Source organism: Malaclemys terrapin, chromosome 2, assembly GCF_027887155.1.
Source record: "Malaclemys terrapin pileata isolate rMalTer1 chromosome 2, rMalTer1.hap1, whole genome shotgun sequence".
NCBI classification, from domain to species: Eukaryota; Metazoa; Chordata; order Testudines; family Emydidae; genus Malaclemys; species Malaclemys terrapin.
In genome coordinates, this window is record NC_071506.1 from 228,392,564 (window position 1) to 228,418,614 (window position 26,051).

Genomic DNA, 26,051 nt, shown 5'->3' on the forward strand with positions numbered 1-26,051 from the left:
TGTGTGTGTGGGGGGGGGGGGGGGGGGGTTCAGTATGAATATAGAGTTTAACCTGCCTCTCTGAGGGAAAATGTTGATTAACAGGTATAAATCTAGTTTATAGAGACAGACACAGGTGGAGGATTTGTACAACATTCATTAGAGCATCATATAACTCTTCACACTAGGGTGCATTGGGGCAAGATAAAGTGTACATAACAGCTGAACGTGAGAAAAACATTTATCTCCTTTTGACTACATGCTGTGTGACAACACGTGACTGTCGGCTCACTATTAAATGGCCAAGAGTAAGGCTACTCCTGCAAGTACCCACTTAGCTGACCTCTCCTTGCTCTTCAGATTGAAAGTCCAAACCCATGTGGGCCCTCTGGTTTTAGTTTTATATACTGGACATTTATATATGTTTTTGGTTTCCTGTCGATCAATTGGAATAGCTCTTACAAAGATGACTGGCATTGCTGGAGTCAGATCCTTGAGCTGGGCTTCAGCTATGAGCCCTGACTGGATGTCCCATCGTGCTCCTGTATCAAAAACAGAGAGACAGTTCCAAATGGCACTCAAAATGGAAACTTGAATCATTTGTACATTGCAATGCTGCACTTAATAGTTGCTTAGTAGTAGATACCTTTCCTGAGAATAGAGCAGACGTGGCAAAACTGCAGGTAATCTGTGAGCCATGGTGCAGTTGCGCACACAGAATTGTGTGATGAGATACAATCTTGAGCGTAGCTATTAGCATTCTATCCAGAACACTGCCTTTTAGATTAAATGACTGTGGTCTATTCTTATGGAAACATGTGATGCCACATACTTCTACAACTAGAAGAGGGCTGGATTCTCCTCTCACACTAATCTAAATGGATGTACTCGGCGTACAACCATAAAAACCCCACAGCTGTGACTCCCAAGTCATGGGCTCAGGCTGCAGGGCTTAACACAGCAGTGTAGACACTTGGGCTGAAGCCTGGGCTCTAAAACTTTCCCTTCTCTCAGGGCTTCAGAACCCCAGCTCCAGCCTGAGCCCAAATGGCTACACTAGCCCTGCAGTCCAAGCCAGCTGACCTTGGCTCTTCTGTTGTGGTGTAGACAAGGCATGGACTTGCACAGGAGTTAGTGAAGACAAACCGCGTGAGAGGCTGACAGAAGAAAAAGGTGTGTTCTTACAAAGAGATTACAGCAAGCCAACTCACTCCAGTGGGCTGTAAAGTCTTAGTGGAGAAAAGGCCCAGGTAAGTTTTTACCATGATGTAGCTAGTGAAGGTCAGCCCTATTCCACACACTAAGGTTGAGCTCAGCAAGCTAATACCTGCTGTGTCAGGTGTTCACACTTGTTAGGCCAGATCCTGCAAGCTGTCAAGAGCCCTCAATTAACTTGACTGGGAGTTGACGGTATGCAGCAGCTCACAGGAATAGGCCCTAAGAGGAGGAAGCTATTTCAAATTTACATCACTCTTAAAAAAAACAACCCACTAAGTATTGTTACTTTCTGTGCGTGCAAACTACCCCCATCATTCCTGAATTCAACACTCTTATAAATGCTGGAGGTGAAGTGGAGTTTGGGGTGGAGACTGATGTAAGGTTTAGAAGGAAATTGAGGAGAGCATTAATTTTGTAGAAATCCATACTGATGTTAGACATGCTACAAGACAGGATAAACCAATGATTAGACTTACAAAGGAAAGCTCATCTTGTACTGACCTTTTAGCCTACTGTACATTTTAGGAACATAACTTAATAGGAAACAAAAATATTTGCATCTCTCAGATCTGCATGCAGTTAAGAGCTACAGTAGGCTTGAGTGTGCATGACCACAAAGTTAAAGTTGCCCTGTGGTGCTTTGTACCCTTCCAAGTGTTGAGTTCTGTAGGTTGTCAGTTGTGGTGGAATATATATGACCAGGGTCTCTAAGACTTAAGGGAAAGAGAGGGTAGAACAAGCTTGTATGGATTAGGCTTAGTGTTCGAGTGTAGTCCAGGGAGTGGGGAGGTAACACCTGTTCGCGACAGCTGATATAAACCAGAGTTTTGCCTGCGTAAAGAGAAGGTGTTAGACTGTAGGACTACGCTGTCCTACATTGCTCTGTTCCCAGATTGGGACTATTGTGATTAGTCTAGATCTGTACAACACAGAACTGGCCCAAAACAATTCCTAAAGCCAATCTTGATGTTTAAAAATTTACACCTTAGTTCCTTTCTGAATTTCTCTAGCTTCAGCTTTCATTTATTGGATATGTTATAACTTTCTCTGCTAGACTGAAGAGTCCATTATTAAATATTTATACCCCATGTAGATATTTATAGACTGATCAAGTCACCCTTTAAGTCTCTTTATTAAATAGAGTGAGCCCCTTGAGGCAACACGGTCAGGCATGTTTTCTAATCTTTTAATCATTCTCATAGCTCTTCTTTGAACTCTCTCCAATTTATCAATATCTTTATTGAATTGTGGACACTATTCCAGTGCCAAATGCAAAGTTAAATAACCTCTCTACTCCTGTAACACCTAGTATGTGTGTTGGGACATCACTCACAGGTTAAGGTAATACTGCTGGAATGGCATGTACCATAACTCTGTATTTCCTGGGATTCAGAAGTTTGTGTTACATTGAGTGTAGCTGAAGTTAAGGTATGCCTTGTGCCCTTTCAAAAATGTTAACTGTTATCTTTATATGTTTTGGAATATTTAATAACATTTTGGATTAACTTCTCAGCATCCTCATGTGCCCTAGAATATACTGACTGCATGTTAGTCATTTCACTACCTCTGCATCATCTCCTTGGCTAGCACACCACAGTTCCCACTCCTGCCTATACACAGGATCCTCAGGGTAAAGGATTTAGCATAAAGGAGAGGACAGAGCTGAATCCCTCACTGCACAACACAACTCTCTCCTTTCCACCTCATTCTTCCCTGCATTGTCGTAACACACCCTGCATTGATACACCTGCAGCTTCAAGCCCCTCTTACCCATTAGCAGGGCTATAAGGAACGCATGTACCAGCTGCTATGTAGAGATGCAGAAATCCAGATCTGGGCTCTGGTGCATGAAGAAGGGGCTCTTCCACATCTCTCTGAGCCTTCCATGTTGCAGATAGATGTGAAGTGCACTGAACATGCCTAGTCCCAGCTCCTCACCCCCATTTCTGCATTGTATGCCTGCTCTCAGTACTATGGGGGAAGAGCAGAAACCTTTGCTAAATGCTTTGATCCCACTTCCATCCTAGAAGCATCAGGGGCAGTGATCCTGGAACCCCTTCTCCACTGCAAGAAGCAGCCTAGGAAAGTATTCCCTAGATCTGCACCAAAAAATCAGAATCTCAAAATGTTATGAACAGCTCATGTGTATCAGGAACCCCTTGACCTAATGACTTGCTGTCCTTTGATCATGCTCAGTTCCATTGTGCAGGAAACACGATTCCATTACCATAACTGCCTGATACAATCTTCTATCATTGTCTGTTAAACAAGGCTCATTCCTTGACAACTTTTCTAAAGTGAAAGGGTCTGAAAGTTGATTTTACAGCACTTAAAAATCGATTGAACTAGAAGTTTTGCTCTCAGTAAAAACTTCCAAAATGAGCCCCTGCAGAATGCTAGTACAACCAGCATGCACAGCCCATGTTCTCTGAAAGCTGTTAACGTAGGGTTCAAACATGGAGTGCACAGGTGAGGCTCAGGTTCAATGACCAAGGCATGACACATTAAACCATGCAGTTACTGTGGTTAACAGCCTGAAAACCTCCTAATTTCAGAAGATCCCTGTTCTTGCTGCCCATGCCTATTTCATGCTTTTAGGCAGGTCAGTTTAGCTCATGCCAACCTGAAGGTTCAAACTTTACCCTGATAACTTTTTCAATATTGCTTCCCCAAAGGGAATTTACTGAGAGAAATTCCAGGTGGTTGAGATCATTTTGGGAAGGATAAGAGTGACTGATCTTTTTGCCCACACCTGAGGGCAAACCTGTGTTAGAAGTACCAGGTGATTTTGCAAACAGTTAATTTTTAGAAGAGCCATATTTCAGAAACCCTTTGCTGAAATGACACCAAATTTGCCCCATTAATGCTACCCTGCACTCCCCTGAAGCACTGATTTCAAGACAATCCAAGTAAGAGCCTTGGAGTCTTTTAAACAGGAAGTGTTTCTTAACTATGTGGTGGAGCTGCTGCTCTGTTGTTATACAGTCAGGTTTAATGCTTTGTTAATGGTAGAGTAAGTTTATTAAGTAGAGACACTGGCCATGTCTGAATGTATGAATCCTGGTCTAAACAAACTAAGGACTAACTAAATCCATCATCAGTCCCAAACTAACCAGTGAACTTAGATCTAACTCCATGTGGCGAAAGTAATCCACTTTAGAGTAGCAGAGTGTATACATGAGGCATGCAGAAAAATTCAAACAAACATCAGTCATTATGAGGCAGATGATATCGAGCAATTTAAACAGACGTCTTACCTTCCATATAAAGACCACAAATATATGCTCCTTCCCTAGGTGGGTGGCCATAATCTTCTCTGACCTTTTTGGTAACATCTACAGTCAGACACATCTTATCCAAAGGCCAGTCATTCTTGCGGGCCGTGCACTGCATAATAGCTTAGAAAAAGCCAACAGATTACTCTGAGCAGTTCACCATAGACAATAATTTTAATGCCACAACTGCTCCCCCCAGCACCCTGCCCAGGCTTGTTAGAGCCTAAAGCTACACAATTGGGGCTCTCTGGAAGTTGTTTGCAAGAAATTAGTTGTATAAATTGCTTTTGAACTTTTAAGAAATGAAAAACAAACCAAACACCGCATCCAATCAGCTCTCTTGCAACACAGCAAATACATTTTCATCTGAGCACAAAAATAGGTGCCTGCTCTCTGATTCGTAATCCAAGCTAGGAATACTGCAGAAGCTACATATTCATTGCTTGTGTCACTCAGTGAGTTGGATGACTAAGGAGTAATACTACTGACTGGCTCTGATGAAAATCATGATACCTGACAGCAAACTGGATCAACAGGGGCTGAGAGAGAAAGGGGTGTGTGTTTGTATAAGCCTCAGAGCTATGCTCTAGGAATCTGTGGTCTAATGTGAATGGCTAGTTGAATGTTTTTACTGGCTACTGAGAATTTGAATTAAAGCATATTTACAAGTCTCTCTTCATTGTGTAACCCCCATTAGTGCATGGATTTCCAAACTACAGCCTGTGGATCACCAACTGTCCATTGACAGGGTTTGGGATTCTGCAGAGTTAAACATTTTGAGACACCAGCAGTCAGGAACCTGAGACTGGTGGGGTGGCAAGTCCCTGAGAGGAATTTGGTTTTACAAACTAGTGGGTAGAATGAAAAGCTGCTGAAGCTTGACAATGGCTTCTAGAGATCTAGGTAGTTGCTTTAGATTCTGAAATCATGCATGTGGGTTGTAAAGCAAAGCATGGGGACTAAGGGCTTGTCTACACTTACCAGGGGATCGACGTGTGGCGGTCGATTTAGCGGGTCTTGTGAAGACCCGCTAAATTGACCACAGATTGCTCTCCCATTAACTCCAGTACTCCACCTGAACGAGAAGCACAAGGGGAGTCGACGGGAGAGCGTCTCCCATCGACATAGCAGAGTGTGAACCCCGCGGTAAGTAGATCTAAGTACGTCGACTTCAGCTACATTATTCATGTAGCTGAAGTTGCGTAGCTTAGATCGATCTTTCCCTGTAGTGTAGACAAGGCCTTAGGGAGCAGTTTAAAACTTTAATGCTGAAGATTTTTATCCCGTACCGTAGCAGTACATATACTGGGAAGAATGCCAGACTTTTTCTCACTTCCTTTACACTATTAAAATATTTTACAAGAACAGAAGGAGTGAAACAGAGTGGTACATTAACACATTTAGGTTAAAGAATACTAAATGGAAAAGCTATGGTTACATTAGCAAACTAAGTCTAAGACATCTCTTTTCTTTAATCAAGCCCAAAAATATAACTCAGGATCTCTTTCCTTTTCTCACCTCCAGACTTTAACATGATGATTTGGAGACTGAAGACTTATGACGGAGGGGAAAAAAAAACTATTTCCAGATGCCTGATTGTGCAAACTGTTACTCGTGCCATTAATGCCACTGAGTAATAGGGACTACTTGCATGAGTAAGAAGTATTCCATATAGGATTGGAGCACGTGGGTAGTAGCTCACATAGGTAGTAAAGGCCCTGGATGTACTAAACAAGGTCACCAACACATTTTCAAAGGGCAGTGTCAAGAATAACAAACATGATATCGTACACTTCTAGAACACATTCGATTGTTAAAGTGAACATTTTAAACATCTTAATTTGTCTTAATTTAGAAGTCTTTTCAACTTGAATATTGAAAATAAACCAGTCTGTTTCTAGTCAATTTCAGTCATCCATTCTCATGCAGTAGCATAATATATCATCATGAAACACTGCTAACACCTTAAAGGCATGTTTAGGTGAAAAATAAAACCTATTTGTAAAAACTGTTTCAACCTACAATTTGGAGTTGCAACTATATGACTCTGTCCCTTCAAATGTTATTAGCCATTACTAACTCACCAGTCAAAAAAGACTGAGGGTTAAAGAATCCAGAAAGCCACACCACTGCAGGGAGCACAAGATCTTGTGTCCAGGTATCAAGTTCTCGACACCGCATGAGGAGATCATTAATCCTGAAACAAGAAGCAGCAGCTATCTCAATGCTGACATAGTCATGTGGACAACAGTGACAGTTTCATAAGGATGAAATTCAATCAAATACAGAGATGCTGTGTATCAGCTGAGCTCTGCATTGTCTCTGTGGGAAGAAAGCGTAGGGCTGAAGCAGTCAAAAGGTATGTGTAGCTTAAGAGGCCAAGGTTAGGGTGGGATTAGCTCTTTTCTGAAACTAGACAAGCACAAAGACAGTAGTGCAAGGAGCCAAGCATGAAAAGGGCTGAGGGACTGAGGCTAGTGTGGATCTGCGATTAGGAACACCGTCCAATTAGTCTGTCGGGGCTGCAGTGACATTATTCCTTTTGAAAATGACAGGCCCTCTTGGTTGCACTGTATAATTCCAACTTTGTAGAAAGCATAGAAGGAAAAGTTTAGAAACAATTTAAAGATTAGTATTCCAGCAATATTCATTTTGTCTCTAGAGTGAAAATGAACTGAATTAAAACGACAGATTTTATATACATGAGAAAGAGCCATACTACCATTATCCACGGGAATTAAACAACACGAGTTATGTTATTTGGTAAAGTGCTGAAGCATACTTACCATTGTGCAAGGCCATAGGTGGATGGATAAGCCAGCTTGGTCCATGCATCTGGCACAATATCATAAAGCAATGCTGACTGCTGCGCTTCCATGTCAGGAGAAAATGTCAGCTCCCCCTGTGAAGAATAAGTATATTTGGCGTCAAAGAATTCTGAATAGTTATTCTTTAGTAAAAGAAATTATCTTTTCTTACCTTCAAACCAAGGTCCAGTTGTTTAAGTGATTTGCGTATTGCCTGAATGAGGAGGTTCATTCTCTCACACTCTTGGAAACAAACAAGGACATAGGGGTTCCGAACAGTGGCCTTCTGCATGATTTCTGTCACGTTAAACTCTTCAGGAAGTTTCTCCAGAATATCATCCAGGACATTCTTAACCTTATCAGACAGAGTGATCAGAAATTGCTGCATTAGGGATTCACACATGTTTAAACATACAAGACCAAGATTATTTGTATTACAGTGGTGCCTGATGGCCCCACACGTGCTAGACACTGTGCAAGACAAACACCCCCTGCCCCAAACAGCTGACAATCTAATATTGATTTTTCATTGCCCAGCCCTGGAATCGGGCAAGAGCGCAGATCATTCCTTATTGACTAAATAAGGACTTGTAAACTAAAAGCACCTGACTCGCCAGTTCAACCTCCTGTATTTTGCAAGACTAGATCCTAAAGCCCCCATGCTGTGTGGTGAGATAGGAGTAAACCTGGAACAGCCACAGAGGGTCCAACCCTCTGGGAAAAAGATGATGTAGGGAGCAGTCTCATCTCTCTATGCGTAACTGTTGCATTCCTCTCTGCAAAATCTCCATGGCCTATTGGCAACATGGGAGAGGGCGCGTGGCCACAGAAAAGCAGGGAAGTAAGGGACAGGACAGAAGGAGTTACAGTGGACAGGTGGCAATCAGTTGCTAAGACATATTCCCCAGTCCACCGGGGGAGAGGGGGGAGCACAGGGAGAGTGTGGAAGACGTGTAAAGGTGGCAGAGATCCTCATGGCTTGAGAGGTATAGTCTCCTGGTACTCCAGCCCCAGGTCACCCCATAATCAGGGCTGGTTTAAGTCAGATAGGCCCAACCAGGCTTTTGAGTCAACTACATCAGAACCTCATGTTTCACTAAAATATATATGTATGTTTGTAGCCCTTAGAGTTGCAAAGACAAGCTTGAAAACATGACTGGAGTGTAACCAAAGTTGCAATATTTGCCTGTGGCTGTAGAGCCTGACACAATAGCCCCAGAAAATGAGGGTTGCCTCAGGCATCTCAAAGGGTGTTAACTCACTCTGCCTGCCTGCCTTGCCTTCTGCAAACATGACTATAGCAGGGGATGTGTGTCTAGCATGGGAAGGAAGAGTACAGCAGGTGCACCCACCCCACTAGATGCCCCACACAGATGGGGTAAGTGCTGCCCCACATTGTTGCCACCCATGCCTTAGAGAGGACACTTGCTGTTCCCAAGGAGGGGGAGCCCCTGCTGCCAATTCTGGGGGAAAGAATTGCCCCATACTGCTGTTCCTGCCTTTCTGGAATGGGAGGGATGCTCCCCACCACTGAGACTCCCAACATGGGGCGGGGCCATAAGGAGCTGTGGAGGAGCCATGTTGTGGTGTGCCTATGGTACCAAATTGTCTTGATCCAGCTCTGGCCATAGTCTCATTGGTCCACTCTTAGAGACATGCAACAGATCTCTGGGTACAGCGATTTCTATCTAAGTTTTCTCCTGCAGCTTTTTATGTGGGAGCAAAACACAGGAAGGAATTGCATAGGAAAGTACAAATACAAGATTACATAGTTCTCACAAATGTCCCCTATAATTTGTATGTGACTAGGTAATGGTCATGACCTGAACAGACATGATAGAAGCTGCCTTCACAGAACAGAGAGTCATATTTTAAGTTAATTATGAAAATAGTGTGCGCCAAACTCATTAAAACAATCACAGTCAAGTTGCTTTCATTAACAGTAGTTTGCTAGTTGTCAGGAATTCAGGAAGCTAAGCAGTAATGGGGAAAGGTTTTTTTATTGCCAAATAAATCCCCACTCCATCATTCTACTGTATCTTTATAGGGATCAACAGTGCCATCCAAATTTGGCTGAGTTAAACATCTGCTTTTTCCTTATGGAAATTAGATTTTGAGTATGGTAATAGTATGAATGCAGGCTGGATATCAAAGGAACATAAGTCCTCTATAGTCAAAATCAGGAAATGCCATTTCAACTTTAACAACGTAGTCATTTCAAAATGCACTGGGCTGAGCTTTAAGTACCAAGTTCCTCTCTGGGGAAGAAGATGGCAGATTTTCTTCTTTCTTGATGAAACTGGAACACTTATAAATGTGAACACCCTACATCTATTAGTGGGGGAGAAGGAGGGAAAGAGAGCGTGTGCGCACATGCATGCACATTGGCATGTATGTGTACACACACACACACATACACACACACACACACGTTACAATCTGATCAGATATTTTGTCTTCTACATCTTAAACAAGCAAATGTAATACAAACCTGGTTTCACTTTTCCCCTCCCCAACTTCTAAACTAAATGCAATTTATAATAATAAAATGACACATTTGAAAGCTGGTTTTATAAGGGACCTTTTGAGATTTGAAATCAGGACTTCCCGTACCAGTTCAGTCCTTGGCTTCACCGCTGAGCTTTCCAACAACAGATCCAATTGTGAGGTAGCCTTATGTGATATGGATAACAGTCCACAAGGATCTAGTGGCCAACAGCTCATTATGCATATTCTAGGCCAGGGTGGGCAAACTATGGCCTGCGGGCCGCATCTGGCCCATCAGACCTTTTAATGCAGCTCTCGAGCTCCCGCTGGGTAGCGGGGTCAGGGGCTTGACCCACTCTGCGCGGCTCCCAGAAGCAGCAGCATGTCTCCTCTCTGCTCCTATGCATAGGGCCAGTCAGGGGGCTCCGCATGCTGCCCCTTCCCCAAGCACCAGCTCTTCAGCTCCCATTGGTCGGGAACCGTGGCCAATGGGAGCTGCAGGGACAGTGCACAGAGCTGCCTGGCGTGCCTCCATGTAAGAGCTGGAGTGGGGACATGCCGCTGCTTCCAGGAGCTGCTTGAGGCAAGCGCCACCTGGAGCCTACACCCCTGACTTCCTCCCACGCCCCAACCCCCTGCCCCAGCCCAGAGCTCCCTTCTGCACCCTGAACTCATCCCTGGCCCCATCCCAGAGCCTGCACCTCTAGTCGGAGCCCTCGCCCTCTCCCACACCCCAACCCCCAATTTCGTGAGCATTCATGGCCCGCCATACAATTTCCATTCCCAGAAGTGGCCCTCAGGCCAAAATGTTTCCCCACCCCTGCTCTAGGCCTCCAAATAGCCACTTGATGGTACTTTACTAGGAATCTCAGAACTCTGGGCATCTTGAAAAATTGCATAGGTGCTGTTCTGCCCAGCAGTGAAGTGAAACCAGCATGATCTTGAAACCAGCATGATCAGTCTTCATCTGTTGTATTGTGAAACCCCGATTCTTAATGTCAAGGAGTTAAGATACTGGGGTGCACCTCTGTCATTACTTGTTTATGTGTCTTACCAATCTCACCCCTTTCTGCATGTACTCTGTTACTACTCCATGCTGCTTTGCTGCCATGCCTAAAACTAGTCATTTTATTTCTAGTGGAAGCAATTTTGGCTATATGAATATATCTGGGTTATTCCTGACACTAAATAGAACTGCATAATATATCAGCACATAGAGCACCACCAAGAGTTTTCTCTATTTAGGTGCTTATATGGCCCCCATTATTGCAGTATCTGATTGCCAGTTAAGGATTTATGGGTTTATCCCCTCAGCACGCCTATCCCATTATTAAATATATGTTGTACATATGGGGAACTGAGGCCCAGAAAGTTTGAGGGGCAGATTCTCTCCCCACATCTGTTCTATTTGCACCACTTAGGTGGCCCAAAGAGAGCAGAAGCTTCCTGCAAGTCCCCTGCTAGGGATACTCCTTATGAGGGAGAGTCGCCAGCAAACTTAGACCTAGGTGTTCTGGCTCCTAGACCTTCTTGCTGCATCTCCACGGAGCTGTGGGCAAGGGGGATTGGCTGAAGCATACTGTGCTCTCGCTATCCCCAGCTGGCATAGAGACCCTAGGGGACTACTGCCATGGCAGAAAAATCAGGGGTCCATAAGTGCCTTCCTGACAGTCTCCCACTTGGCTGCACTCAGTGGAAGCTGGACACAGCAGAAAATCTTCCCCTAAATGATTTGCTCAGAATCACATGGGAACTCTGTTTCAGAGCTGGGAATTGAAGCCTGATCTTAACCACATCAGTACCAGGCACTTAAAGTAAAAATTGAAGTAGCTGTCAAGGTAAAATGTTACCTGCTTCCTAACTGACAATTTATAGAAAATGGCAGGGAAGGGGAAGAAAACCAGAATCAGACAAACCTTAGCATTATGTTTTTCTAAGTCAGTGTTTCTTTGCTCTTAAAAAAAAAAAAATGAAGATAGATTTATTCACTAGCACCCCAGCTTTCATTCAAAGGTATAATGGCATCAGTGGTTTCCATTAAAAATTAAACATTTCTCTTATTTTATTTATGGGCCCAAATTCATCCCTGATGCAACCCTGAGTTACACCAAGTTTAAATTTGACCTGTTGTTGTTATTTATAATAGCTGAGCTTATCTTGGTAAACTGGGTAAATCTCCCATTATCAGAAGTTAACTCTCTCAGTGAAATAATGTGATATGATAAATGCTCCATTTTTAGTGGTATCCCCTGGCACTATGAGAAGCATTCCTATGGGAAACATGATTAAGAAAAACCACCACCTTACCTTTTCCTCTGGAGACTGTCCTGATTCCTCTCCTACAAGTAAATTCCTGGGCTGCATTTCCAAGAGAGTTCTGAAAAGATTCTCTGATGTCACTGTCAAGAATTCGATCTCAGCATTGGGATGGAGTCCATATAACACTGGGCTTTCAGCTGGAAGCATTTCATCTATGTACTTATGGTATCCAGCATAATCCAAATGTGGGGGTGCTAGGAAACCTGGTGCCAATGCAAGTTCTCCTTCAAGCTTCAAAAAGAGAACGAATAACGTTACTGTCAGTTCTTAAAAAAAAAAAAAAATTTTTTTTCATTGTGCCAGGAATTAAGTTCACTGGAAGCCCATTAGAAGTGCCAACTACCTTCTGCCACAATGAAATATGGTTATTAAGTATTCTTATTACAATTATGAAATGACGACACACATTTCTAAAGTTCCCATCACCATAGTATTGAGGTGCCTGTACTATCCCTCACTTTCAGACATGTGGTGTTAGGGCCATTTTATATACCCACCTGCAGCCCCATTACTGTAACATCAGAGCAAATATGAATGAATTTATCCCCTCAACACTGCCCTGAGTGATAAGGAATTATTACTATCCAATTCTATAGGTGAGAAAATGGTGGCATAATGAGCTGGAGTATCTTGCTCAGAATCACTCAGGATATCTGTGGCAGAGGCAGGAATAGAACCTAGATCTCCTGAGTCCCAGTCAAGTGCCTTAACCACAAGATTGTATTGTTTATTACCATCATCATCAAATATTTATATTGTGATACCATCTACAACCTAGCCAAGTCAGGGTGCAGTACAGACATCTAGCAAATGTATGCCCCTGCCTGAAAGACAAGACATTACAAGGTGCATGAGAAAAAAAGCACACCAGAGTGGGTGGTGGTAGAGACAGGGTAACATAATAACTGGATATGAGCCATATTTAGCCAGACAGGAGCAGCAATCCCAACTCATCACCTGCTTAGTCACCATCAGGTGTCAGGTTTCTGTGTGCATTACAGCCTCCGCCCTCTTCGTTCCACCTAGCTCCTAACATCCAAGAGGTGAAATGCAGAGGAAGGCCATGTTTACTCTCCATTCCACCTCTCAGCTGGTAAGTGTCCTGCAAAGAGAGAGGAGTTTTGTATTGCACACTGAAAGTGGCAAGGTTTGGCCTCAACTGGATAGTCAATGTAATAAGTTTCACAGCTGAGAAAGCCTTGTTCCTTATTGCTGGATTGAACCTGGATTCCACCAGCTGCAGTGTCTCTATAGAACACAGTTGCCATGGCAAGCTGCAGAGAGAGAGAGTCTGTCTCTGAGGTAGGCAGGCCCTTACCCCTTTAGGACTTTAAAAATAAGAATCAGGGTCATAAAAAGATCTAGAATTGAATATGCGGCCAGTGTGCAGCTCAGTGCACTGGTGTGATGTGCTGTCCATGGTCTGGCCTACCAAGCAGCGATGACATAGGGAAAATAAAAGCAGTAATACACACATACAATTGCATTAGCTCTTTGCTTTCCTGCACTCTCATTTCTGAGCTGCAAGGACTTCAAAGAGTCCTTTGAATTCAGTGTTACAGGCCAGAATGGTTCCACTCCAGTCTGGAGTGTCATCGTTGTTGAAAGATTTTTTCTGGTTACAAGAGCCTTTTTTCAAGACAGCCACTTATTTTGATGTGGGGTCTATTCCATATAGCCACACTAAACTTCAAAGGCATTCTGGTATTTTGCGAAGTCAAGAACAAGCCACAGACAATCAGAAGTTATTCTGGTCTTACAGCCAGCCATTTACTGTGGAACCTGCACTACAGATAGGGTTGCCAGGCACCTGGTTTTCAACCGGAATGCCTTGTCGAAAAGGGATCTTGGCGGCTCCGGTCAGCACAGCTGACTGGGCCATTAAAAGTCTGGTCAGCAGCACAACGGGGCTAAGACAGGCTCCCTGCCTGCCCTGGCCCCACGTGGCTCCCAGAAGCGGACAGAATTTCCCTCTGGCTCAAGGTGTGGCAGGTTTGTATAATTTTTGGTGGTGCCCAGAACGGGTTCAAGTCCTGTCCCCTCCCAACACCTGCCTAAGGCTCTGGGAGGGAGTTTGGGTGCAGGAGGGGTGCGGGCTCTGGGCTGGGGCAGGCTCTGAGAGGGAGTTTGGGTGCAGGAGTGGGGGTTGGGCTCTGGGAGGGAGTTTGGGTGCGGGATGATTGAGGGGTTGGGCTCTGGGCTGGGGCAGAGGATTGGGGTGCAGCAGAGGGTGAGGCTCTTACCTCAGGCGGCTCCCAAAAGTGACCGGCACAGCCCTCTGGCAGCGGCTCCTAGGCGGGGGGGCTGGGAGGTCTCCGCACACCACTGCTCACAGGCACTGCCCCCCAGCTCCCATTGGCTGCAGTCAGAGCCGTAACTAGGGATTTTTGCGCCCGAGGCAAGGGACAGGGGCAGCATGTCCGGCTCTTCGGTGACAGGTTCCTCTCGGAGGGAAGGACCTGTCGCCGAATTGCCGCTGTTCTTCGGCGGCAGGTCCTTCCCTCCGAGAGGGACTGAGGGACCCGCCGCCGAATTTCCGCTGAAGAGCCGGACATGCCGCCCCTCTCCCTTGCCAACGACCGGCAGCAATTCAGCGGCGGGTCCCTCAGTCCCTCTTGGAGGGAAGGACTTGCCGCCGAATTGCTGCCGAAGGAGAGACTTTCTGCGCTCCTCATCTTCCACACCCGAGGCAAGTGCCTCACTTACCTCACCCTCGTTACGGCACTGGCTACAGTTTCCGGCCAATGGAAGCTGTGGAGTCAGCCCTCAGGGCGGGGGCAGTGCATAGTAACTAACACACACACACACACACACACGGGGCTGAAGGAACATGCCGGGCACTTCCGGGAGTGGTGCGGAGCAAGGATGGGCAGGAAGCTGCCTTAGCCCCACTGCACTGCCAGTGGTGGTGACAGCAGCCGGGAGTCCCCAGGCCCTTTAAAATCACCTGGGGGAGGCAGGCAGGGCCGGGAGAAACTCCCGGGGAGGCATGCAGGGGCAGCAGGCGAGGCTGGGAGAGAGACTAGGCCCTGAACATTGATGGAGCTGGGCCCCCAGGCCCTGAATATTCCTGAAGCATGGGCACCATGGGCCCATATAACTCGCCACCCCTAGTTCCCCTCCTAGGTGGAGGCACGGTTGTGCGGGGGCTCTGCGTTCTGCCCCCACAGTGCCTCCGGGAACTGCAGCCAATGGGAGCTGTGGGGGCAGCATCTGTGGATGAAGGCAGTGTGCAGAGTCGCCTGGCCGTTCCTCTGCCTAGGAGCTGGAGGGAAATGCTGGCTACTTCAGGGAGCCGCCTGAAGTAAGCGCCTCCCAGAGCCCACACACCTCCCACACTCCAACTTCCTGCCCCAGCCCTGAGCCCCCTCCCACACCCAAACTCCCTCCTACAGTCTGCACCCCCTCCCACACCCCAACTCCAGCTGTGAGCCCCCTTCCGCACCCGAACTCCATTCCAGAGCCAGCACCCCCACCCTCACTCCAAACCCCTAAGCCTCACCTCAGAGCCTTCACCCCCAGCCCAGAGTCCATACTGCCTCTTACACCCTATCCCCCTCCCTCAGCCTGAAGCCCCCCCCACACTCTGAAGCCCTCATTTCTGGCCCCACCTCAGAGCCTGCACCCCCAGCCAGAGCCCTCACCCCCTCCTGCACCCCAACCCCCGGCCCAGCCTGGTGAAAATGATGGAGTGTGCGAGGGTGGGGAGTGCACACAACGGAGGGAGGGGGGGATAGAGTGCGCGGGGGCGGGGCCTCTGAGAAGGGGTGGGGCAGAGCCTCGGGAAGGGACAGGGCAAGGGCAGTGAAAGGGTATGCGGTTTTCTGCAATCGGAAAGTTGGCAACCCTAACTACAGACCTCACCTACAATGATCATCTCAAGATAACACTTTAAAATAGCCCTAAGGTTTCCAGTAAAATTCTATTTTACCTTCAGTTAAAGGCCACTTCTCTTAGTTAGTCTATATTGTCTAGTCTCTTTGCCCTGGTCTACACTGGGTAGGGGGGTATCAACCTAAGATACGCAACTTCAGCTACACCGCGGTGAGGACGTGGCGAGCCGACCACTGCCGCTCCCCCATCGACTCCGCTTCCGCCTCTTGCGAGCTGCAGTTCCGGAGTCGACAGGGAGCCCCCTTTGGTGGGCACTTAAAATAGGTCTAACTGTATTTTTTCCGGGTTTATACACACAACAGGACACTGCAAGCTATGGTTTATAGTGGGAACCCATTGCTTCTTTGTCTTTGGCCACATGCCAACCTCCACATACAACATAAGGCAAAATCTCAGTACAACACTCACTCCATCCTGCCTTATTGATTAAATTTGCAGCTAATGAATTCACCAGGAGTGCCAATAAGTAAAGACAAGTCACTTTTCCAGCTAAACATAAAAAGATAACCACACTGATTAAATGTATTTGTTGCCATATCCGTTTGTGTTTACTTGGCTGCCAGTCAATAAAGAAGTTCTTGTTTCCTCTGGTAATTTAGGGGAGTAACATTGTCCTATTACAGCAAAAGCTTGAAAATGTATCATCTCATTATTTAAAACATCAGTGGATCTGTACTCAGGGTTGGGTACCTAAACTTTCCAAAGGGCATACAAATACCAGTGATTCTCCTCAGGTTTCACCACCTACATTTATTTTACAATTATTTGAATGAAAGTTCAGGCTTGTGAAGGTTAATGGACTGCCTAGGCTGGAAACAGTAATTCTTTACTTATCCATAGGCTAGACACAGAGCAAGAACAGCGGAATGAGCTTCCCACACTAACCCCATGACCTCAGCTGTCATTTGGAGAAATCAGCCTCTGTAGAGGTCAGAAGTACAGTAGTGTTTATCCTTCCATCTCCATGGTAACTAACTCCAGCGTCTTCTTCTGAATAGTGACTTCCAATTGTATTAAACGGAGTGTGGCTTTTTGACATATGAAAACCTGCTCATTAGGGATTGAGGAGACACAAGCGTACTCATTTCACTTAGAACCTTCAAGGCAGACTTCAACTGCAGTGCCAAGGGTGAAAAGTGCATTTCCCCTAAGTTATCCAAGCTCCAGAAATGATCTGCTCAAGGTTTACATGTTAATTCTCCTCTGCCCCCCACCCATAAGCTGTTTGGACAAGGCAAAATAATAAAATTGTAAAGGCCATTTTAAAAATCTGTTCACTACTCTTTTCAGTATAGTCATTTCTCCACTCTTTGACTAGTCAATAAACTTAAGAGAAGCAGCCAGAGAAATTTAGAGTAAAGTAATACTAACACAGTCACTGGGATTTCTAGAAAGAAAATTAGGTAAATCCAGGATTTTTCATGCTTTATGTTCTCTCACAAAACTGAAACAACTAACTCTGCTTATGATGCAGAAGCTGTGGTTTTAGAAACATTTTTGGAAATTTTGCACGTTAGATGGATGGACAATGCTGTCCAACTCCAGATTTCTAAGATTAATATACATTGTGTTACATATATCTGTTAGTGGTGTTGGTGTTGGTGTGGAGTGGTTTGCTATAGCTGCAGCTAAGAGTCAGAAATTCAGTAGGAGTGGCAGAAAGGGAGAAGCGGTCTATTATTGCTTCTCAGATTCTGAAAACACTGGAAAAGGAGGGAAAACCATTCTACTCTGATGCTTTTCATGAGCAAGAAAAGAAAATATAAGACAAGTACGTGTAGGTTCTTGGGTGTCTGGTATGTGTGTCACTCTGTGGTGACACTGAAATATCTTTCAATTGTGCAGCTTTTCTACCCCACCAAGCGTTTTCAAAACATGAGTGCATCAAAGAGGGGTTAATTTTGAATAGGCAAACCCGTTACCTAAATACACTGTTCAGAATGCAGTTCAGTTGGCCACTCTATGCACTATATAGTATTGTTACAAAACACTTAATACATATTGCTAAACTACAGGTATTCGCAAAAGCACTTAAGTAAGCAATATACCAAGTCACAAAAGCCTTGCAGACAATTTTTTGTGTGTGAAGTACTGCACTCATTACAAATTGGATCATTTATTCCAAGACAGATATACAAGATTTTTGTATGGATGGGGTGGGGCTGAGTGTCACCTCAAAATGCTTCAGCTCTTAGCAAATCAGATCATTGAAGAAATATTCATCATGATGTTTAATATATTAAAACTAAATATAAAATATTTTATTTCTTGTAATATTTAAAAATTAGAGCTCTTTATGTATATATAAAAAATTACCATAGCCGGGCTCATGAATTCCTCTAAATACATATGACACAGCTTGCGGTCCCAGTCATCAGTGATGTGTCCACCATACATAATCTCACCAAAGAGATAACGCAAATCTTCCCACGGAACCTACCGAAGATAATGGAATGCATAATTAAACAAACAACAACTCAGCTTTCCAAAGGACAAACCAAAGTCACACAGAATAATAATGCATGAAAAATGCTTCATCAGAACAAAAGAAAATCAAAACACTTTCCCGAGATGTTGCATGCTTTAGATGCTCTCACTATTTTGTATTTAGAAAATAAACATACTGCAATGTGGTTTTTTTTTTAAATTCCAGTTACAGGTGTATATATAAATAGCTGATTAAAAAATATCAAGGTTACAGTTAAAAATCACCAATTGTGCAAACCAATATCAATTGAGTCATAAGTCATGATTTTTATCCTAGCCCTTATAAAAATCTTTTAAGGAGCAAAGTACCTTTTCAAAACACTGCATGAGGTAAGAGAACATAACTAATTGACGAATATATGTATTTCCCTATCCAGACCTTTGAAAACATAGTCCTTATGAGCAACTGGAAGGAAACCTACTAACTACTATGTCTGTTTTAAGGGGGAAAACAAAAACTTATATCTGATTGTAGTTTTTTATATCTCTTCTCTAGAAAATGCTGAGGAAGTGAAAGTCTATATTGTTTGAATTTGGGATGCATTCAAGAATTTCAGTAAAAATTGAATTAATATTTATGCCATCACTACCAAATCGCTTGAGGGTTATGTTAATTGCAGTTATGGTCAGAGTGCCATACCTCCAGTTTCTGATTAATGATAGTAGCATATTTTACTGAAGAAACCACTGTCTTTTTTTTTTTTTTTTTTAATTTGGCTTAGCAAGATTCAAAGCCTCTCTTTGCTATCCTTGATATGCCAGTTTGTGATGAAGCCTTTCCAGACAGAAACCTTTACACCCTCAGGGGCAGTATTTGCCTCCTAACAGTTCAAATAAAAACTTAATTATAGGCTTTGTATGTTGCATGATGTGACAGAACTGAACAAGTAAAATAGCTACAGCTATTCCAGTGTGCTTGCTACAAGTTTATTTGAATTTGAATAAGTGAAAGTCTTATTGCACCTTCCTTTTAAACTGGTTTGAACTGAATGAAAAAGAGAAAGGAGTCACCAGAATGTAATAAACTATGCTACATACTGTCTCAGGAAAGGCTGAACAGCACATCTCTAAGAAAAATATTAACAACTTTTGATTCAGAATAAAAAAGAATAAACTCACAATTAAACAAGTTTTTCTCCTTATTGGCTATAAAAATGTAACTAATACATTCCTCAATCTACTATATATTTATTTCAATACACTGGTATTTGTTGGTAAGGAAATTGCCTTTTCTCTTTGTGCCGGATAACCTTGTTCAAAGTGTGTGTATCTTAGAAGAGTATAGCAATATTCTAATTCAGTATAACCTCAATTAGCCACATGTCATGGGGGACACTGACAATGTTTAGATAATCAAGGCTTCTGATTTGAGAGAGAAATTTCAGTGTAATCACGAGAGATCAGGGACATGTTTTCTGTTTTGGATAAAAGGGCTTTTTGGATAACAGGTCTGCATAATTAACATTGTACACTGTAGGAAATTAGCCTGATGTGTTCATGGAGACTGAAATTCAACCTCCACACTACTCAAGTTCTGCACAGGGGCTATGCTGTAGGAGGAGTTTACCTACTGAGCAGCTGCACAGGGGCGCCAATACAATTGCATGCCACAGGAAAGGTCTCATATATACTGGTACAGAAGGCCACATAGTGGAAGGATCAAATGGCCCCAATACTCTACACAGCTGGTCACTGTTCTATCCCATATACTTGAAAAACAAGTGTGGTGGGTGAAGGAGTGGGTTGAACAGCAGCCGTGTAGCTGGGCCCTGCATTGATTTTGTTTCCACAACCACTCTGAATTCCACTTGCAGAGAGCTCATATACTTGGGCTTTGTGTGGGCGAAGGGAATTTCACCCGTGGGGAAATGGATTGGGTTGTGTCAGCTAAGAGCCACAAGAGAATTAAGTGTCCAAAGATAAGGTCCTCTGCTGGTGTAAATTGTCACAGCACCACTGACTTCAATGAAGCTGTGACAATTTTTACCCCAGCTGAGAATCTGTTTCCCAGTCTTCAGCACTGACTTTGTGCTCCATGGGTCAATTCTTGCTGCTCTAACTTACTAACGCAAGTAGTCCCATGTGTAAGGTGAGCAGGATTTGGCTCTGTCTTCACACTACAGCTCTCTCCCATCAGCATAGAGTGTTTTCACCAGATGTAGCAATGTAGTACTTCTATTGTAGACTAGCCCATTGATAACTATGAGATCAGAAGTAACTCAACCAATCACCATCTTTACTTTACAGCTAATTTGCATGTAACAGTTTAATTGGTTATATATGGGAGACTGAACAAATGGTGGATTACTTGGCCAAACTGCCACACCTGTGCACCCAACTGACATCCACACAAATCAATAGAACCACCCACACAACTGGCAACATCTGTCGATTCAGTGTGAAGTGATGGACGCAAAAAGAAGTATGGTTGAGAGCTCTTTTTGTTTAGAATATCATTAGATTCAAACATTGCTGAGATTTGTGGTCTGTTACCAATCAATTTTTAAATTCTCAGCCATTTTTGGCTTCTTTTTAATTTTTTTTTAAACACACACATGACTTTATAAATTATACCTATACGATAGCATGGCTTTCAGCTACTAGTAGCTACTTATTAAGCTTATGAGTAGTTATTTTAAGAACAGAGCCTAAAGAGAAAAGGAGATTTGTCAGTAAAGAAAAATAAGGGTTAGAATAAGCTGATTTTACAGAGTCATTTTCTAAATGAGAACCATTGTTAAATCATCACTATAAAATTAAGCAATGATTTCAAATGTGACACTAAATACCAAATGAAGGGAATTCAATTTCATGTCCTATTAGCAAAAAGCATCAGTGAAAAGAAAAAAAGGAAAACAAGAACAAATACATGTAATGACTACAAACCGGGACACACAAGTAAATGTATGTCATTGAAGGTAACATGTCACATATTTTTTTTAAAAACCCTCTGCTGATCTCTGAAATGTCTAAGCTATTGAAAAAGGTGGTATCAGAGGACCTACTTACTATCTACCCCATTAAATGCTGAATAATCATTGCTATTATTCAGGCTTTGGATTTACAGAACTTAAAAAATTACACTAACCGAGTATTTAAACCACACAACTGTAAAATATGCTGTCGCTTAGAAATAAAATCACTCACCTACCCTTAACTTCCACTCGGGGGAACATTACAGAGAAAGTCACAACAAGGTGGTATCCTTAATACATAATAATGACACATGCAGGAAATGCACCATTATTTATACATGTGACGTGTTGTAAATTGCTTCCATCATCAGAACTAATTGTAGTGATTATTAATGCAGTGTTATGAACTGTCAGAATTGCTGTATGTAATTACATTTGTGCAAATGCTTCATTACCTGCCTAATGAATTTGGCATATATGCACATGTAAACCACTGTTTTTGTTAACATAATGAAGGACATTTTTTTTTTTTTTTTGCGCTAAGCTGCTGATGTGGAACTGGTTTGACCTATATTATGAAGTTCAAGCATCCACTACTGAAAAACCTTTGATCTGGTATATTTTCATACTCAGCAATAGATGCATATAATGTAAGCTATTTTAATAACAGGTGCACAGAGAAATTATGTCCCACTCCTTCAGTATCCAAGACTGACAGATTCAGAATAATCTTGGTAAGAGGTTACTTGACCACTAATTCTTACTTTAGTGTGTGCCTCTAAATAGTTGTAGAGGACATTGACACAAATGGTGAGATCTCCAGTATTGAAAGGATATCTTCGATTCCAGCCTTGCGGTCCAAACTTGAGCCTCCCAGACACACAAGTATGAAAATAGCACAGAGAAAAGAGTATGCTTTTAAACTCCGTCTCCCTGGAGCACAATTCAAGTGTATCCTGCCAAAGAAGAAAAGCAATGTTTTTATTCAATGACCATTACGTTATAGGCGTAGTTGCCTTACTTGGGCCAATGGGACTACTCACACATTTGAAGTTAAGCAAATGGAGCGGTGTTTGCAAGATTGGAGCCTAAGTATTTTTCACTCTATATACTTTTTATTATAGTTAAACAGAATTGTTGACCAGATAATTTATCTTTTTATATAAGAAGGAGCACTGTACTGCCCTTATGGAAGAGGCCTATAGAATTTAATAGGATTTAACCCAATTAGACTACAGAAATTAAATAAGTTTTTTTTATATATGATTTTTATTACCGTATATTTAACAGGCAGTGGCAGGAATTTGCAGCGGTGGGGGAACTGTCACGGGTTGGAAGACATCATGGTAGGAAAGGGGGAGCTGACATGGCACTCTTAGATCACTAGTTGGGAGGCAGAGTATCAAATGCTGGGCCACGACATTTCTCTGATGTTGAGGTGGCCAATACAGCTACATGTCTGATGTGCTGCTTCCCTGACTGACAAAAGGAAAGCATTGTGTTGGTTAACCCTATACTGCTCCATTACCCAATACTGGGAAATACAATCAGGGATAGTATCTGAAGCACTTTGCTCCATGATGATGGGAAATTGATTACAAGGAGGCAGGATAGGGCAGAGCTGGTTAGCCTTCTGTGACCTTTGTTTTCATATGGAATGGATACTGTGACCCCAGCAACAAGCTCCCAGCCCTGGTAGACCAGTTATTTACAAAAGTTTGTAGTAATTAAAAAGCCCAAACCCATAGATTATGTAAATGTGGTTCTTACCTGGTCAAAGTTGTAGAGGGCAGCATGCAAATTAGCTAGCACCCCAGTAGGGGGTTCACTGGTAATTTTAATTGAGTTTTCTAGAATTCCTTGAGGGATGATGTGTTCTTCTGGGGTTGGAGCTGGTTCAGCACTAATAAAGACTCGGAAATCAGAGTGGCTTCCTTTGCTGTATTGTTCAAGGAGTTTCTCTAAGGTCCCCAACCACTTGGCTACTAGATGAACATTCTGTTGGAAAACATGGAACAGTCATTGTGAGATAAGAATAGGTTTATTATTTCAGAAGTAAAGTATACACAGTGTGACAAAGTTCCTCCTCTATCTTGGTAGGTCCTGCGCTTATTGGCGGATTTTCTTGCCCCAGAGATTCACCATGTGGGTTGGGGAACAGCCCAGAGACCTTCCCCTCTGGAAGAACCCACAATCCAGGTCAATTGGGAGGTTTGGGGGGAACCCGGGCCCGCCCTCTACTCCGGGTTCCAGCCCAGGGCCCTGTGGACTGCAGCTGTCTATAGTGACTCCTGTAACAGCTGCATGACAGCTACAACTTGTCTTCACTTACCGGAGGGTCCGGCGGCAGGCAATCGATGTTCTGGGATCGATTTATCGCGTCTGGTTAAGACGCGATAAATCGATCCCGGATCGATCCCGGAAGTGCTCGCAGTCGGCGCCGGTACTCCAGCTCGCCGAGAGGAGTACGCGGCATCGACGGGGGAGCCTTCCTGCCGTGTCTGGACCGCGGTAAGTTCGGACTAAGGTACTTCGAATTCAGCTACATTATTAACGTAGCTGAATTTGCGTACCTTAGTCCGAAGTGGGGACTTAGTGGGGACCAGGCCTTAGTCTCACCACAGGACCTTCCTACTGGTGTCTGATAACGCTTGTGCTCCTCAGTCCTCCAGCAGCACACCCTCTCACTCTCAGCTCCTTGCGCCTCTTGCTCCCAGCTCCTCACACTCGCACCACAAACTGAAGCGAGCTCCTTATAAAACCCAGGTGCCCTGATTAGCCTGCCTTAATTGATTCTAGCAGCTTCTTCTTAATTGGCTCCAGGTGTCCTAATTAGCCTGCCTGTCTTAACTGGTTCTAGCAGGTTCCTGATTACTCTAGTGCAGCCCCTGCTCTGGTCACTCAGGGAACAGAAAACTACTCATCCAGTGACCAGTATATTTGCCCTCTACCAGACTCCTGTATCCCACTGGTCTGGGTCTGTCACAACACATATTAAAAATAGCTTTAAATACACTGTTAAGTCAGTTTCATGAAAAGGAACAGGTACTCAGCTCCAAATGACATTTCACTATTAAATGAGCACTATTAAATGGTGATGCAGAAGCAGAAAAATTAACGATTCTAAGAAGGACATCAGTTACATTAGCAGATATTTCACTAGCCTCTAAAGGTTTCAAGCCTTGATTTAGCAAGGCACTAAAACACATGGTTAACTTTAAGCATATGAGTAATTTCATCCCTGTTCAGAAAAGCTCTTAAGCACATACTAAAGTGTTTTATGGAACTGGGCCCTGTCATGGGGCAGCTGGTCCCTGTGAATAGACTTGGCTCTGCTCCCCTGAGTCAGAGCAAGTGGGCCCAGGTGATCCTGTTGAAGGGGGAAGTGCTACACCTGGGGCTATAAAGGCCTGTTACAGGGCAGGAAGAGGAGGAGTGATTGGGACACACTGTGCCTGGGGAGAGGAACCCCAGAGGAGTGGCACTAACTCATGTGGTGGCCATTGGCGTAAGGGGCCAGGAGGTTGCCCTGGAGCTGCTATTCCAGAAGAGCAGCAGAGCTGAAGGAGGACTGTCTGAGAAGGGAGTTGGCTGGGACTAGAAAGCTGCCAGAAGCAGGATTACCAGAGATCCTAGGGAAGGGAGTCCATGAAAGCCTAGGACAAAAGGTGAGCTAAGGGGCTGGTGTCTTGTTTGTTTATTGGCTTACGTTTGGACAATATACCTAAAGGAAAGGAGACTGGGTGTGGCAGAGAATGCCTCTCAGATATGGGAGAAGCCTTGTTGTGTCACAGACGGTGGAGAATATGGGCATCTCAAATCAGCCCCGGATACTAGCAGGGAGGGAGTAAGGTGGATCTTCGGTGTCCAGTGACGAGAAAGCTGAGCCCATGACACTGACTGTCCTGTACCACATTTGCACGGGAAAGAGGAAAAATGGAGGCTGCGATCTGCCTGTTTATAACAGGACAGCAGCAGCAGATGGTCACGGTACAGTTGCAATAAGAGCAGCAGCAGACGACCCAGGTTCTGCTCATACAATTGATGAAGAACCTGAAGAAACAGCAGGAGGCACAGTTCGCCATTAAACAGAGGTGACAAGATGCCCCCTTTCAACAATGAGTGTGGTTACAGAACAGTTATAGAATCACAGAATATCAGGGTTGGAAGGGACCCAAGAGGTCATCTAGTCCAACCCCCTGCTCAAAGCAGGACCAATTCCCAACTAAATCATCCCAGCCAGGGCTTTGTCAAGCCGGGCCTTAAAAACCTCCAAGGAAGGAGACTCCACCACCTCCCTAGGTAACGCATTCCAGTGTTTCACCACCCTCCTAGTGAAATAGTTTTTCCGAATATCCAACCTGGACCTCCCCCACTGCAACTTGAGACCATTGCTCCTTGTTCTGTCGTCTGCCACCACTGAGAACAGCCAAGCTCCATCCTCTTTAGAACCCCCCTTCAGGTAGTTGAAGGCTGCTATCAAATCCCCTCTCATTCTTCTCTTCTGGAGACTAAACAATCCCAATTCCCTCAGCCTCTCCTCATAAGTCTTGTGCTCCAGACCCCTAATCATTTTTGTTGCCCTCCGTTGGACTCTTTCCAATTTTTCCACATCCTTCTTGTAGTGTGGGGCCCAAAACTGGACACAGTATTCCAGATGAGGCCTCACC

At 44.0% G+C, this 26,051-nt stretch overlaps 1 protein-coding gene across 2 annotated transcripts in view; it reads right to left on the minus strand.

Annotated features, from left to right (window-relative positions):
* Window positions 1-11: 11 nt before the first annotated feature.
* Window positions 12-26,051, minus strand: part of LOC128832660 (dynein axonemal heavy chain 11-like) — a 161,042-nt gene continuing 135,002 nt past the window's right edge. For both annotated transcript variants that reach the window (XM_054020209.1, XM_054020210.1), the window contains 9 exons: window positions 23,152-23,379; window positions 22,146-22,337; window positions 18,296-18,415; window positions 12,074-12,316; window positions 7,452-7,634; window positions 7,259-7,374; window positions 6,557-6,669; window positions 4,455-4,595; window positions 12-521 (listed from right to left, as the gene is read on the minus strand). In XM_054020209.1, the coding sequence (XP_053876184.1) occupies window positions 274-521; window positions 4,455-4,595; window positions 6,557-6,669; window positions 7,259-7,374; window positions 7,452-7,634; window positions 12,074-12,316; window positions 18,296-18,415; window positions 22,146-22,337; window positions 23,152-23,379 (1,584 nt within the window). In that variant the 3' untranslated portion in view covers window positions 12-273. The remainder of the gene's footprint in view (window positions 522-4,454; window positions 4,596-6,556; window positions 6,670-7,258; window positions 7,375-7,451; window positions 7,635-12,073; window positions 12,317-18,295; window positions 18,416-22,145; window positions 22,338-23,151; window positions 23,380-26,051) is intronic.